General features: G+C 40.5%; 1 protein-coding gene across 25 annotated transcripts in view; it reads left to right on the forward strand.

The window, feature by feature from the left end:
- Positions 1-17,100, forward strand: part of AAK1 (AP2 associated kinase 1) — a 171,755-nt gene that overhangs the window by 134,775 nt on the left and 19,880 nt on the right. For 6 of the 25 annotated variants that reach the window (XM_086326220.1, XM_086326221.1, XM_086326228.1 and 3 more), the window contains 5 exons: positions 1,190-1,285; positions 12,038-12,139; positions 13,211-13,312; positions 14,694-14,804; positions 16,373-16,483. The exons of 4 other annotated variants lie outside the window; for them this stretch is intronic. In XM_086326220.1, the coding sequence (XP_086182346.1) occupies positions 1,190-1,285; positions 12,038-12,139; positions 13,211-13,312; positions 14,694-14,804; positions 16,373-16,483 (522 nt within the window). The remainder of the gene's footprint in view (positions 1-1,189; positions 1,286-12,037; positions 12,140-13,210; positions 13,313-14,693; positions 14,805-16,372; positions 16,484-17,100) is intronic. 15 more of the 25 variants (XM_086326223.1, XM_086326225.1, XM_086326230.1 and 12 more) reach the window with 5 other exon arrangements.

Below are 17,100 nucleotides of genomic sequence, written 5' to 3' on the forward strand. Positions count from 1 at the left end.
TTCTCAAAATGACAAAATTAGATTAGGAGAAGAGTAAGGAGTGGGTGTACAGGGAAGATTTTTGTCTGATAGAACAGTTGTGTATTATTGTTGTGGTATTTAGACTAATTTATACATAGAATCAAATTACAAGGAACTGTGTGTATACACACACATACACACAAATGAATACATGTGAAAATTTACATAAATGGGATAGAGGTTAGTCAACAGAATTGCACCAGCATCAATGATAATGAACTATAATTATAAGAACTCGCCACTGGGGGAAGCTGGTTCACAGGGTTCTATGTACTGCAACTTCCTATGATTCTATAATTATTTGAAAATTAAAACTTTTTTGTACATCCACTTTATAAAAGGCTAGATTAGATTTTAATTCAGAAACAAACTGATTATTAAAATGCAAGGTACAACATGGTAAAGTAGGAACTAGGAGACTTGTGTTTTGATCATGGATCTGCTGGTGGACCTCTGGTTAGTCTCTTAACTTCTGGGCTTCATTTTCTCTTCTGAAAAATAAGAAAATTGTGCTAGAAAATCCTGAGATCCCTTCAAGCTCTGGTATTCCTTAAGGTGTATAGATTTTTTGTAAATCTGTAAGTTTGCCAAATACAAAGTGAATGCCAATAGTATGGTAGAGGTTGTCCAGAGGTTAGGGCTTGTCTAACCTTGCAATAGGCAAGAAATCTCTTTCTGTCTCTCTGTTTGCCTAGCATTACATTAGACATTTGGTGATAGAACAGGATTCAGTCCCCAAAGGACCTCAAGAGGGAAATGGGTACAAAAGAAGTACCTATACACATATTCTAGATTACACAATAGAGTTTGTTTACCTACCAAAATGTGTGATGGGGCTAGTATTGCTGTAGGAATTCTGAAAGGGATCACTCTAGACTGCAGTATCTAAGGAAGAAGAGAAATTTCAGATGTACAGCTATTCTCGTTTTATCATTAACTGCATCTCAGACTGTGCTGCAAGGACCAGAGTGTATATCTCATACGTATTTTGCTATTACATTGAATTATATCCACTCATTTCTCTTTATTCTGTCTCTAAATTTAGACTTACTTTATAATTTGAGTTGGGTTAATAGATGGTAAATACATCTAGATTTACTTGATGTTTTCTGCTTTTCTCTTTTTTCCCTGTCTCCTTGACCCTTCTTTCCCCTCCAACCAACTCCAGCTGAAAAAAGGAAGGGTGGGCAGACTATGGATTCTAGCCTTCCTCTTCTAAGTGTATCTGATCCTTTCATTCCTCTTCAAGTACCTGATGCACCAGGTAGGTAAATAAAACTGAAGTTAAGTTACATCACAGGGCCTCTTGAGAGTTCTGTTTTAAAGACTGTGAGAACAACCTGCAGTCCAAGACCTAATAATAGGTACTGTTGTATATTTTTACTGTGTCTCAATAAAAGGGCCAAAATTCACTTGGAAGGCACTTATCCTTAGCAAAGACAGTAAATTCAGCTCAAATTATACCAAATTGTATTCCACATCATACCAATGTTAAGTTTCATATCCTCGACTGTGTTAATGGTGATGTAAAGGGCATGTGTATTGCAAACAACTTTTAGTCCAGTGTGATGTTAACAGTGTATGTGCGGGGGAACCTACAAGCACATGATGGAAGGAATAAAATCCTAATAGTATAGTATACTGATTGGATTATGAGTGACTTCCTGTTCCTGTTTTGTTCTAATGTGCTTTGATTTTTATAAGATAAAAATACATAATAAAATTTGATAGGGAATGAGTCAGGAGACCTAGGTTCCACTACTTTCCACTGTCTGAGCTTGACTTTTCATCATCAAGATAAGTAGTTCTCATCTCCCATACAATCTGTCGTGTACTGATTTTTAAGTAAGCAATCTGCAAAAGTAAGAAACGGTTAGCGTGGTCTGATTGAAACAGCTTTCAAAACAATGCTTGGATGCTTTCCAGTTGGGGTTCATGATGCCAAAGATTTCCCTTTGCTCCCCTCCTCATTCTCTTAGGGGAAGAGGCGCATGATGTGAGGGACAGAAGTTGCCCTTTCCTTCTTGATCAGTCCCTTTCAAAAAGCAAATAGATCCAGCCCCTTAGAAATAACTGGAGGTCATTTTGCTGTTGATAGTTTTTCTTTTTCCTCATTCTTACTCCTGTCGATTTCTTGAACTAAAAGAATCTGCTTGGTTTTTTCTTCTCTCTCAAAATGTCAGAGGGATTTATTTGATTGATTGCTTCATTATTGGAAGGGATTGTGATGTGGAAATCCTCTACTTACAAAACAGACCCACAGCTAGGGGTACCAAGACAGTTTTTATTTCTTTAGATAGTTTGTTGACCCTTCTAAGAAGAAGCAGAAATTTGCCTTAATCAGGTAGTATTGTGTATTGGCTGGACCTGGAGGTAGGTCAAAAATACTTAAAATAATTAAGGAATGACTCAGGGAGGGTAGTTAAAGAAATGAAAAGAAAGGTGTCAAATGGAGGTCCTTTTCTCTGTTGCATCTTTCAGGTATGCCTGGCAGGGCCTAGACAGGCCAGTTTCAAGCAGATACCCCTTCAGGTTCATGCCTTGTTCTTACCCAGATAGCCCATGAACTGCAGAAGCTGGAAGGGTGGCCTCTTGGCACAAGCCAGAGGATGAAAGCATGAATCATACATGTTACTCCTTTGAATTCTCAAATCACTGAGCAAAAAATCCAGGCTTCTTACCACACCCACAAGGCCCTAATGATTCTGGCCCTTGGCTGCCCCTCTGCCCTGAGCTCAGAGCATTCATCCCCTCATTTCTTCCTTCAGTAAGCTGACCTGATTCCCACCCCAGGGCCTTTGCACTTTCTGGTACTCTGCCTGGAAAGGTTTTCCTTCTTGTCAGTCGACATTTGGGTCTTGAGCTTAAATGCTGTCTTCTCAGTGAGGCCCAATGTGGTCCTGTGGGCACTGTCAGTCACGCTCCCTGGCTTTATTCTTCACAGCACCTATCGTGACATTGTCTGTTTTTGCTTCTTCATTGCCTCTTGTTTGCTTGTTCAGTTCCCACCAGAACATCAGGTCCTGAGGGAGGGACTTTGTCTGTCTTATTTGCCAATGTACTGCCAGTGTCGGGAATAGTGCTGGGCATAGCTGGCACTCACTGAGTATTTGCAGATCAGATGAATAAATTAAACAAAACCTGAGGCTGAAAGGCTTTTGGTGGTCCCATTACTCTCCATTTCTGTCCCCAAACACCGAACCCCAGACTCCTAGCTCCATAGCCTTCCATGTGTGACTCTGCCAACCCCGATCCAGGCCTGCTACCCACTGTTTGAGGAGATATAAACAGCCCACAGCCCACATGTCAGGAAGCTGCCAAACCCCTGGATGAAAGTAGTAGCTAAGCTCAGCAGATCCTCAGTTCCCTCTTTTCATGCTGCTGTCTGGAATTTGGGCTAAGGATGGCATGTGACCGTTGTGTCTGAATATTTCATTTACTTCAATGCCCAGCCTGTGGCACATTCAGCAGTGTTCAGTTATAGCTCTTTGTCCCCATATCCTTCCGCAGCATCTTGAAATACTGCAGTAAGGAAAGGGCTGAGAATTTAGGGTCTCTGGTCCCATGGCAGACTGCGGGTTTGTCTCCTGCCCCTCAAAGCAAGCAGTTGGTCACTCTCTCCACCCCATGGTGGACACTGGTCAGGTGTATTGGTTGGTTGGTTTTACATACGCGCTTTCCCCTCCCACACTCATCCTTCCTGGTGGTGAGAGTCATGGAACCTCAGTCTCCTGACAACTGTGTCTATGACTTGACATTTATTTTATGCTCTTTAAATGTTTACACATATAATATCCTTTGAGCCTACAGATAATACAAATGGGTGGGTGTGTCACGCAGTCTCTTGCCTTGTGAGTGAGGGAGGGAGGCCCTAATTCTGTGTGACTGAGCTCCCTGCTCTTTGTTGGCCCACAGCCCAAGGCAGCTAGTGGTCTCCTTTGCATCCATCCCAGGTCAATCAGGCCTTTGACTAGAGAGCTCACCTTAAGGTTTAGGGAAATACAGGAACGGATTTGAACATGTAAGAGCTTGGTTCTAGCTACTTAGTAGCTAGGTGGTTTTAGTCAAATCACTCCAACCCTGTTCCTGCCTGAAAAATTCCAGGGACAGAGGAGACTGGCAGGCTACTGTCCATGGGGTTGCAAAGAGTTAGACATGACTGAGCGACTAACATTTCACATGACATAATGCCTCATGGTTCATGCATATTGTAGCATATGTCAGAAATTCCTTTCTTCTTAAGGCTGAATAATATTCTATTGTGTTTTGCTCATCCATCCGTCAGTTGACACATGGTTTGCTTCTGTCTTTGGGCTGTTGTGAATAATGCTTCGGTGAACATGACTGTGCAAATGTCTCTTCAAAACTCAAGATTCTTTGGGGTATGTACCCGAAAATGGAATTTCTAGGACGTACGGTAAATCGGTTTTTAGTTTTCTGAGGAACTACCATACTGTTTCCCACAGTGACTATACATCTTTACATTTCTGCCAGCAGTGCTCAGAGTTTGAGGAAAGGATTTTTATAGCAACCCCTTCATACTGAGCTTTTGACATCAGTGTTCCACAAGACTAAGCAAGAACGCATTAGTTGCCCCATGAGCACTACTTCCTAGAATTAATAACTTAAAAAAAAAATACTTCTTGGCTTACAGCCCTCTGTCTTCTTTCGACAAGCAGGCAAGAGAAGCTGCATTTCCTTAGTAGTTTATTGTTAAGATTGGCATTCTTCTCAGAGCTATTTGCTTGGCATCTTCCTCACTTCCTACTGCCATCTTGTGATATTAAAAGGTCCAAAGTAGATCAGAGTGCGTGTCTTTACTCTGGAAAGTTTTTCTTCCCACAGATTCAGTTCTCTAAAATGGACTTAGAATGCGTCATGGAGATTGACTTTTGATTCCAGCGTGCAGATGTCACAGTTTAGTGCCTGGTTTCTCAGTGATAGGAGCTGTTTAGAGTGGCTAAATTCTAAAAACAGAATCTCTTGTTACAAGACTTCAGGGCTCACACCCCAAGTCAACACGACATACAGTTTCCAAAGCCACACAGCTGGAGCAGCCATATCATCTTTTTTGATGAGGCTTGCATCTGGCTCTTCTGTGTCTTAAGTTCATTCTGCTTTATTCCTCATGCCTATTTCTCATTAGGGTTGGAATGGGCCCTGAGCAAGCCCTTAGTCTTATTAGTCTGTATAAATAGATATCTATCCTCATTTTTGAGATTTTAAGAGAGAAATTTTACAACTTGCAGTATTCCCTGGTCTCATGCCAGGAAGTGGTTCTGATTATCTATCCTTAGACTGGTTTATGAAGAATTTATTACCCTTTTTGTGATATATGTTTTCAATAACTAAACCTTGAGAGGAGAGGGATCTACATCTGAAATGGATGAATTCCTGCCCCCAGCTCCAGCAGTTGCCTTCTCCTCTCTTCTCCTAGTCCCTGACGCCATTTGACTTACTTTGAAGGAGAGGGGTGGTGCTCAGAGAAGACCCTTTCACTCCTTCCTTCATTTCTAAGTTCTAACAGTCCTCTCCTTCAAAAGCAGTCTTGGTCTCCACTGTCCAGGCTAACTAATTCTGCATCCATTTTTCTTTAGCAGTCTACCTTCTCAGTCTTTTAACTGTGATTTCAGTGCTTTTCCAAGGACTTAATCTGACTCATTTTTGAGAAGCCTAGAGACTTGGGAAAGAACTGATTATAGTACTGAGAATGTGATAGGAAAATACCACCAACGGGAAAATAAGAGAAGACAATTCATAAAATAAAGTATGAATTATCAGTAAGGAATATTTTTTTAAAGTTTACTATCATTTAATTGGTATATATAATATACCAATTATAAAGCAGTGAGGTGCTCAGCTTCTGCTGTCAGCTTGGTAAAGATGGAAATAACCCAGTGCCTCATGCTTAGTGAAGGGATCAGAAAATGGACACACTCTGATCCTGCTTGTGGGAACATCATTAGTACAGCTCTTGGGGTGGATAATGTGGTCTTTGAGATTTTACTTCCTTATTGACAGCAGTTCCTTTCTAATACATTATCTCCATGAAGACATGAGTATGCTTAAATATTCATTGAACAATCAGTTTATATAGGAAAAGAATGAAAGAGTATTTGTTTAAAACTCAACAGTGGAGCTTCCCTGGTGATCCAGTGGTTAAGACTGCCTTGCAATGCAAGAGACACTGGTTTGATCCCTGGTCAGGGAGAGCAACAAAACTTGTGAGCCCCAACTACTGAGCCTGTGCTCTAGAGCCGGGAGCCACAACTGCTGAGCCCACGTGTCCCAGAGCCTGTGCTCCGCAACAAGAGAAACTGCTGCAGTGAGAAGCCTGCACACTGCAACTAGAGTAGCCCTGGCTTGCCGCAACTAGAAAAAAAGCCTGTGCAGCAACGAAGACCCTGGGCAGCCAAAAATAAATATATCTTCCCAAAAAACACTTAACAGTGGCTATCTCTACAAGGGAAATTTGGGGTAGTTTAACTTTTATCCTGTAGCTTATTTATATTTCCCAAATTTTATACAGTAAACAGATATTATTTTTATACTAGGGTAAAAAAAAATTGCAATTTGTTCTTTTTTCAAATGAGAAGCAAGTTTAGATATTCCCCCCAGCCTCATTCCCTGTTCACCCGGCTGGGCATGTCTGAGCTGAGTTTGCAGGATGAACAGCTCTCTGCATTGCCCAAAACCTGCCACCTTGGGGCCACTCATTTTAGCTCCTGCCCATGTCACTGAGGAGTCCTCCGGGTGTCCTTCTCTGCCGTCAGTACCAGTTCAGAGCTCCAGTGTCATCATTCAGCTATCTGTCTTCTAAGCAACCAGTTCCTACTTTCTGGTTTTCCCCTCATATTGTATGATTGAACTTTTAGAGGTTGATAGCATCTTTAAGTTTATCTTCATTTTATCGGTGGGAAGACTTAGATCCAGAGAGAGACAGTGATTTGCCCAAAGTGCCACACAAACTTTGTGCAGAACCCAGGTCCCCTGGTTCTTTTTTTTTTACCTTTAATGTTATTCTTTTTAAAAAATCAATTTATTTGTTTTAATTAGAGGATAATTACTTTATTGTGATGGTTTTTGCCATACATTGACATGAATTGGCCACAGGCATATGTGTGTCCTCTCCACCTGAACCCCCCTCCCACCTCCCTCACCTGTTTTTCCTCTCTACATGCTGCCTCCACCTCCCACTTCACATTATTCAAGGAATTCTGCTTATTCTATTCTCATACCAAGGCATTTGAGAAAATTCTAGAATTTCACCCATTTTCACTACTGTAATCTCACACCTCTTTTATGTGCTAAGTATTTCAATTTATAAACACACACACACATTAATTTCTAATAAATATGCCCATTTAATCCTGACAACCTTTTAAAGTAGTTCTTAACCTGTATTTACAGGTGAGAAAACTGATGCTTAGAAAAATTAGGTAACTAATGTAAACTCAGGCCCTTTGGCTCTTTCATGTTGCTTATTTATTTGAGAGGATTTTGCAGACTCCAGCTGAAAATGTACAGTATTACAATCAGAGTAGATAAATAATAACCTCCTCAAATCCAGGAATTTTCTCCCCTTTCCCTCCAACACACATGTAGAATCTGAAGCCGGATCTGAAAATATCAGAGTCAGCCTAGGAACTGATATAAAACTGGATCATTTTCTTCTATCCATAATTGTCCACTGCTTTTCACATATACTGCAATAAGATGGAGTCATGGACTTTTGCTTCTAACACAGAAGATATTGAAAACTCTTGTAAAATGTTTCTTGGGATGATTCGATCGTTGCAAAATGCAATTTATGAATTATTTCTTGGTTTCACTGGTCTGTCACTTTGTGTAATTGGGAAATAGAGTGTGAGCCTCTATGCATTTCAAGTATGAGCTGTCCCAGAATTTGGGTTTTGTTTTTGCTCCCAGGGAAGCCACTTCCCATTATTCAAGTTAAACTATAGAATTCTTTGTTAGATGGCAACAAGTCATACGGTGGTGTGGGGCTTGGTCATAAGGTTTTGAATCCTAAAGAATACTTCCCAGTTTCCTAGATTCACCACCCTCTCTACTCTTTCCTCTGTCATAATACACAGCCTCAGAGTGTTTTTATAAAAATGTGAGAGAGGCAATAATTTGTAAAATGAGGGATATCAAAACCAGACCTTGATACACTTAGGAGGCATCTAGGCTGTGGTTTAGAGGCTGTCAGCCTCCTGTAGCCTTTCTTTTAATTTCTCTTATAATTTCTCGTCAATTTCTCCATTTACAGTGACCAGAAATGACCGGTAACAGCTTAAAATTTATCTTCTAGGAGTCTGTACACTTTTATTTATGGCTGTGCTGCATCTTCACTGCTTTGTGCAGGCTTTTTCTCTAGTTGTGGCGAGTGGGCCCTACTCTCTGGTTGAAGTGTGTGGGCTTCTCGTGGCAGTTGCTTCTCTTGTCGCAGAGCATGGGCTGTAGGCGTGTAGGCTTCAGTAGTTGCAGCACGAGGCCTCAGTAGTTGCAGAACACAGGCTTAGCTGAAGCATGTGGGATCTTAGTTCCCTGATAGGGATTGAACCATGTCCCCCACATTAGTGGGCACATTCTTAACCATTGGACCACCAGGCAAATCCTGAGTCTGTGCACTTTAAAGCAGTTGAAGCCTTAGTTAAACCAGAAGGATGAATCTCTGTATGTAAAGATCTGGGTCCTAGTCCTAGTTAATTCTGTGACTTATTTGCTAGAAGATCTTAGGCAAGTGGCTTCACATTTCTGAAGCTGTTTCCTCATCTGCAAATGAGAAGGCTAATTGGATAAGATCTGAAGTTCTTTCCAGTGTTAACATATCTTTTATAACTTAACCATTGTTCATGAGACCATGTCTGTGAAAACCCCTTCTCTGGTAATGAAGCTAGGCAGACCCTTTGTGCAGCATGGGGAGGAAAGTTTGAAGTCAAGTCCAGCCTCTGCCATGTCCCATCTGTGACTTGGACAGGTCACACATTCTCGAGGTCTCTGATGTCCATTCTCAACTGCATGGATATTCCCAAACTCCAGGGGGTTTTGTGAATAATGAATGAGAATGTTTGGCATTGAACTCTGCAAATGCAGGCGACAACCTTTGTTACAATAGCACTGAGTAAGGGACTGCCCACTCTCAGCAAGAGTGCTGGTAGTGAAAGAAGCTGTTTCTGCACAGGCTGTGGCCTGGACTCTCACTCCGTGTTTTGTGCCTAGTTTTAACTCTGATCCCTGCTTCTCCTTCCCTAGTTCCCATATTTGAATATTCTTAAGTAGCAGTGACCATACAGGTTATCTATGTGAGCAGCCTGTTACTTTGAGGTTTGGTCAATAAAGCCTTCTTAAACATGGCCATTTAACCCACCCCCACCCCATTATATATCACCATAAACACACATATGCACGCATGCACACACATATTCTTTTACCCTCTCATGTTTTTTGCTAATGGCTAATAAAAAATTAGATTCTTGTTGAAGGACCTGCCTTTCTGCCATCGATCCTCTGTCCTCCCCACCTCTCCAATGAAGCCAAAAGGCAGAGATGTGACAGAGGACGAGAGGGAACCGGGAACTGGGGATCAGAAATTAAGAATCTACCTTCCCTGCCTTCAAGGGCTGTAAGAGAAGTGAAAGCAGAGTGTTCCAGAAAGTTGCTACTGTGACAGAGAGTGTGGGGAAAGGCTTAGAGATGATGTCTGAGTGACTAATACGAAAAGGTTGGGGGGTAGCTGTCTGCATTTTACAGGTAAGGAGATCCGTTTCAGGAACAGCCCCAGAGTCACACCCACTCACTGGACAGGCCAAGACAAACAGGCCTCCGGTGAAAGACAAGCAAGACATGTGGGCTCTTTCCCTTTTGTCCAGGACTTCATAAGATTGCAAATGTCTGAGTGCTAGAAGTGAAAAAAGCAGATCATCACTTTTTTTTTTTTTTTAACGTGAAAGGTCCTTGTTAGGGGGGAATAAAACCAAAGCCAGTGCTCAGAATAATGAAAAATTAGATTTGGGGGGAAAACCATCTTACTTTTGCCAGTATGCAGAAAATTGCCCAAGAAACTTTAAACATCTTTTCTCACCATGTCATCTGTAGTTCAAGAGTAATGCTGATGTTATTATGTTCGTGTACTTGGTTAGAACCCTGAGTTTCATCCTCTGCTGCTCAGAGGCTGCTTTCTTCTTTCCTTCCTTCCTTCAATATAAATTAGGTATCAATGAGAAATGTCGCTTACTGGTATTTAATTCCAATATATCCGCATATTATACTTTCTAAAAATGGTAAATTGGTTTCACCTATAAAAATGGCTTTTTCTGCAGTGTTAATTGTACCAAAGCAAGTTATCTTGCCTAGACACTAAAATCCATTATTTTGTTTCACCTGTGCAGTTACAGATCATCTCAATTACAGGTCACCTAAAATCTGGCTTCTGTCCCTCAGTGAATATCTGTTTCATCTTTGCTTATCTCTATTCCTAATAGCCTAGAAGAATACAGATTAAGATATTATATACACACAGTTGTCACTGCTTTTTCTTAGATGTCTTAGTTTTATTTTAATGGCACTTTATTTCTGAGGTAGAAAAGACATTGTTGACAGGCCTTTACTTAGGCAAGTAATAGAATTTGTGTGGTCTCACTCAGTCTCTGTAAGTTAAAGGAAGTATGAGCTCTTAATTCCTTTCTTTCTCTAAGAGTCTGTGATTCATTATTTTGTGTCAAGTTAATGCTCTACTTTTAAAAGGTAGAGAGTTGTTGAAAGAATTGTCTATAAAGACTTGTCTTGGAAGGAAACAGTGTGCATGTTATCACACATTAAGTTATCAGGTGTGACAAATCTGGTGGCTTCTAATGTCCTTTTGTTCTTTAGCCAAAAGACATCAGAAGTAATCCACCTGCAGGCTTAAGTGAATTTTATAAGATTTGACAGTTTAATAATGAGTACTGGGAGTGTCACAAGCTGTAAGTTGGCGGACAGTAAATGATTGTTGAAGTTAAACCTAGGTGTGGTTTCATTGCTTCTCTTGGTGAGCTATAAACCATTTCTAAGTGCAAGTTCAAAAAAAGGGGAGAGATTCAAAACTAAGCTCAGAAGGAGATACAAACACACAAAAACTCATATGTGTATGTTTATGGCAGCTTTAGTAGTAATAGTTGGTAGTCGCTCAGTCGTGTCTGACTCTTTATGACCCCACAGACTGTAGCCCGCCAGGCTCCTCTGTCCATGGGATTCTCCAGGCAAGAATACTGGAGTGGATTGCCATTCCCTTCTCCAGGGGATCTTCCTGACCCAGGGATCAAATCCGAGTCTCCTGCACTGAAGGCAGATTCTTTACTGTTTGAGCTATAGGGATCCCTATGGCAGCTTTATTTTTAATAACTAAAAGCTGGAAATAACCGAAAGTCCATCAGCTGATGAATGAATCAACAAAATGAAGTGCATTCATACAGTGACACTCAGCAGTAAAACAAACAGCTGATATGTACCACAACATGGAGGAATCTCAATTGCATCATGCTAAATGAAGGACATCAGAAAAGAAGCAAAGCTACAAGGACAGAATGCAGATCAGTTGTTGCCAGGGCCTGGGGCTCAGAGGAAGGCATTGACCAGAGAGGGGCACACAGGTCCTTTTTGGGGTGATGGAAACCTTCTGCTTCATTATTTCAGTGGTGCTTCTGTGTACGTTTGTCAAAATTCATCAAATTGTACTCTTAAAATTGGTAACTTGTATTCTTATTCAGTGTAAATTATACTGCAAATTTAAAAACAAACACATTTAAGGCAGCATCTTGAATGCCTTACAAAGTGACTAGTTCATTTGGGGAAATAATCATTTTTAAACTTTGAGAGCATGGTTTTAACAAGATACTAGCAGTTATTTGTTTTTATGCTGAACCTGTATAAAATTTTGATCCCTCAAATGTTTGCATAGGATATGGTAAATGATTGGCTTACTTGAATATCTCATTGCATTTTTGCTTTGTCTTTACTTCTCTGCCCAACCTAGAAAAACTAATTGAGGGACTCAAATCTCCTGACACTTCTCTTCTGCTCCCTGACCTCTTGCCTATGACAGATCCTTTTGGTAGCACTTCTGATGCTGTAATTGGTAAAGTCATTCTCTTTGTGTCTTCTGTTGTGCATGAGATGTGTGTCTGTTTCAAGAATGGCAACCCACTGGTTAACAGTTCCCTACTGAATAACCCTGCAGAGGAGTAGAAATGCTAAAAAGCCTCCTGGTGTTGAAGCATTGCCTTCTGCTGAACCAGAAGCCAGGGTTAGTTGATTTCCCTTGTTATCACTCCAAAGGAGTGTTTTCTCTGCCTCCCCGCAGCAGAAGGGAGTGCTATTATTTATGCCTTTCTTGAAACACTGAGATTTCTAGAGTGAATTTCTTATGAATGAAGGGGAATGTGGGAAAATTGACATTTCATTGCAAAAGCTTTGTGAAAGAAGTTGGTTTTGAGGTGGTCTTTGCCTGTAGCAGATTCTTCTTTAGAAGGCCTCCATATGTGCCAAGTGTCAATAACTGAGAAAACATTTGCCTCATGGTGAAGCACCAGGAGTAGAATCTTGATCTGGTGGCTTGATCTGCTTTCTTTTACATTTTCTTGTGCTCCAACCACAAGGCAGGCAAAACCCATAAAATATCTGGAGTCCCTGTACTATGGGGCACGAAGTCCCAGAACTCAGAAATGCCATGACCCTTCAGAGAGATGCGCCTCCAGCTGGGGGATGTCGCATGGTAAAGAGTACCTCCAGCTACATCATGGCATGGGACTCAGGATGGACCAGTTGCCTTTGCAAGACACAGAACGTGTTTGCCCTAAGTTTATCCCTTAAGAAAAGCACAATTCCCGGAAGACATTAACGTGCCTTCAGCCTATGTCTTCTGACATGTAAGAGGTCTGCTGGGGTGGCTCCCGTTCTGCATTTATTTATGAAAACTGAGAATCACCAAAATTAGACACAATGGTTAACCACAGTAGTGCCTGCTTGGTCAGGGTAGCCCAGACACTCAAATCAAGAAAAAGAAAGAATCTTAACATGCTTTCCATCTTGCCCGAGATGGGCATTTTAGAGAATTGCAGAAGAAAGCCTTTGCAGAATCATCCCAAGAACCTTCTGATTCCCTTTTCCTCACCCTTTCCTCTCCTCTCTTAATGCTCTGTCACAAAAGAAAAAGCTGATGTTGCTGTTGAGAGTCTGATACCAGGACTGGAGCCCCCGGTGCCTCAGCGCCTCCCATCTCAGACGGAATCTGTGACCTCGAACCGCACAGGTCAGTCAGGAGTCTCTACAGCTGCAGGGACTGGTCAGTGCCAGCAGCGCTGAGTCAGATGTTCTGCTTGCAGCCAGTGGTCCTGGGCTTATTTATTTCTCAGCCTGGTTAGCTCCTCCCACAATGATGCTCTGCATCATTATAGCTCCAGCTTCTAGATGTTGAGGGATGTGTTTCCTTGATAAAGAGTGGAGCACTTTTTGAGGCCGTGTTCTCTATAGAGTGATTCCTGAGCTTTCTTTGGTTTCAGTCTTAAGAATTTTTTCACTGCTTCAGGTTCTCTCTAGTTTCTTAATGAAAGAACTGTGCTGTAAGGATACCCTTAACTCCTCCAGGGTACTGAGCAGTCTTTCTCTCAACAGTATCTGTCATGTCCATGGGAACTCATGCTATGTATGTTAACATTCTGTTCCCAGCCCAGAGCTTTGATCATATCTAGATGATTTGTTATTAAATTTTAGGCAAAATTGAAATCTTCCCTAGTTTTGTCATTGCTTTTAACCCAATTTCAAAGTTCACTCTTAGTAGAATTCCTTAACTACAGTTCCTTAAATAGAGATTTGCTAACCTTCATTTTGTCGAGTCCGTAATTACCTTGATAAAAGTGTCCACTATGCCAACTTGGAATAGAAACAATTAGAAGTCTGGGAAATATGAGAATAAACTCAACCAGGTTAAAAAAGAATTAAGATAGGAGACAATATAGTTCTTTTTCTTGTGCTTACTTGGCTGTTTTCTCCTAGAAAACTTTTGCAGAAAACAATTCATATGTTGAAATACTTGGAACTCTGAATTTTATCTTTCCTCTGTTCCTTAACTAAAACAAAGTCATGTGCTCAGAGGACCAATTCAAATTTAAAGAGTACTAATAAGAGACAAGATAATTCTGTTTTGAATGGGCATCGGGTTGAGTTCTAGAAGGTGCTATCTAATCATGTCATATTCTGCTAATAAGAAGCCAGGGATAACCCACTTCTTGTCAGCTTGGATACCTCATCCTGTAATAAATGTTTTCAATGAAATTTTAGGGAAGATTTAAGTGAAACTCTAGCTGCGGAGTCCTTTTTCCCAAACAGCATTTGCTGAGAACTGAGTTGCCAAAGTTTTATTGGCATCCAAACCATTTACTTGCTTAACCAGTAACCTCCAAGCAAAAAATTCTTCCATATTTATATATTACTGTTAAGAGTTTAGAAATACATGTTTCTGTAGATGAAAATCCAGAGTGCTTAACGTGTTTCTTTTGGTTTTCTTCCTCCCGCCTTGGCTCATATGTATAATATAAATGCAATAACTCAAAAGCTAAGACCTAACCTGTGATATTGTTGTGTGTGCCATTTAATGCCGTCACTGACCTGGGATGCTGTTAATCTGGACTCAGATTCTCTCACCGGGGAAGATTCCCTGATTGATTGCTCTCTGCTTTCTAACCCCACTACTGACCTTCTGGAAGAGTTTGCCCCCATAGCCATCTCTGCTCCGGCCCATAAAGGTAAACACTTTCCTCTTCTCGAGCCCACATGTATCCTTAGAGGAGAAGAGAATTTCCCTTAACAAAAGTCTTTGCTAGTGAAGTTTTCTAACCACCTCCTTGAGTGGAAAACTCGAGTTTGTACTTTTAGCCCCTGTGTTAAAGTTCCTTTCACTAAGAATATTTAATCAGGCTGGGATGGCAGATTGTGGAGGTGTGGCTTTCTCACAGTCACCTCTAATGCAGATATCCCATGCTTTCTCTTAAAGACACAGCTACATGCCTTTGTAGTCAGCTCAGGGAGATCACTGACTGTCCACGAACTGGCTCTGATTAGATACTGGGTGGCCTTAGAACCTAAAACTGTTTCATTAATCAGATTTTAAGTTTTTTGGTAGTGATTACTATAATAAAGAAAAAAGCACTGTTCCTCAAAAGTGAGTCCTCAAAGATTGAACTCAGAAAAGGTTTGAATTTTAGTTAACCTTGGAGTCATGATTAATTACTATATTTCTCTTTCTAGTCTACTAGTTTTATTTCTTTGTCTTGTGTTAATACTGGTTTGAACTTCTGCTGGACAGAAAAATAGCTTGAATTGAGTTCTGTTCATTGAGTGGTTTGTGAGAGTGGCAGACACAGAACATGGGCATCCAGTAAACTTTCTGGGCTCAGACAGTGAAAGTGGTTTTCTAGAAGGAGCAAATACATATAAAAGGAATAGCTGTTAAGTCCTTTCTGAGGGAAATGTAGGAAGGAAGCCTCCCTGATATGACTGAAAAATAGTTAGCCTTTAGTTTGCAATGGTAATAGCTGAGTTTTTGTTTTTATCCTTGATAGCATTAAAATGACTGTGTTTTTATAGAATGTGTAGTGACAAGTTTCCTATTTAGCCAATTATGTCTGACAGGAGTGTGTCAGCTGTGATGCATAATTACAGAGAAGCATCACTTGCAAAACTGGTGCTCAGCTAGCACTTGCTTGTAGAATGGAGAAGAATTTCTAGCAAACTTCTGCCTTAAATCTCTGTTTTCCCAATCACAGGGCAGTGTGGCCTTTCAGAAGTATGTTGTTTTGTTTTGTCTGTGTATGGTAGGCTATGGTCCATAGGATCGCAAAGAGTCAGACATAACTGAAGTGACTTAGCACTAGCTCGTACAGTGGTTACTTCTTAAAGGGCAACTAATTATCTCCCTGCTACCTCTGGTTTTGAGTTTTTCTAGCGTTGTTAGTCCAGCCTCTGTTAGCTCAATGAAGAAGGTAAATGACTTAACTCCCATGCCTTTATGAATTACTGATGTTGAAGAGATCTCTCACAATAACTATATTTAATGACCATATAAAGGTAGGGAGAACTCTTCCTGTAACCCTTCTCCCTTCTCATTTATAAAAGTCTTAACACGGCTAGCTCTAAAGCATTTTTTTTCTATTTCCTCAAGTTTTCCAGCTTTACTACTTTTATTTCAATGCAGGAGAATAAGCATTTTCATCTTTAAAAGCAACAGTGACTGTGCAGTTGCTCTGATGTGTTCTCTCATTTGCTGATCTCTGCCTCTGTTGTTTCTGCTTGTGTACTTGCGTTCTGTATTAAGCTGCGGAAGATAGTAATCTCATCTCAGGTTTTGATGTCCCTGAGGGCTCGGACAAGGTGGCAGAAGATGAGTTTGACCCTATTCCTGTATTGATAACCAAAAACCCACAAGGTAAGAAAGAGAGGCTGGGGAAAAGAAAAGAGCTTGATACCAGCTCTCTTCAAAATAGTAATGTACCTAATGTAGAAAGTGGGGGGAAGCATTAACATTTAATGAAAGAAATTGGGGGTAATAACAATCATTGTGGGCTGGACCAGTATAGATAGATGGAAGTACACATAAAGATACTAGTATAGGTATCTTAAAGCATGACTGTGGTATTTATTTAGAGAGAAGGAAAGTATTTAATAGTTTGACTAAAAGCTGGTTTTTACAAAGTATCAAGCTAAAAATAGTGATCTTCAGTAAATGGAAACCTGAAGATCTATATCAAAAAATGAACTGAACATTTTTTATCATAATTAGAACAATCTGTGATAAATACTCTTTCCAAAGAGATTAATAATGGTGCTTTGACACCATTTTGCATCTTTTAGACATTTGTGGAGTATCCTTTTTTTCCTCTTTGTTATTTGAACATGCCATAAAGCACTGAATTGCCATAAGACCATCTATGTATTCTTAAAGCATGTTTTTATTGCAGTAGTCTTAATAACTGCTTCCTCCCCAAATCAAAAGGTACTGATTTTACTTTATCAGGGAAGTGAGTTGATATTATCTGGAAATTA

The sequence above is a fragment of the Bos grunniens genome, chromosome 11, assembly GCF_055505025.1.
Source record: "Bos grunniens cultivar Pamir isolate PY7600 chromosome 11, Bosgru_T2T1.0, whole genome shotgun sequence".
Classification (NCBI taxonomy): Eukaryota; Metazoa; Chordata; class Mammalia; order Artiodactyla; family Bovidae; genus Bos; species Bos grunniens.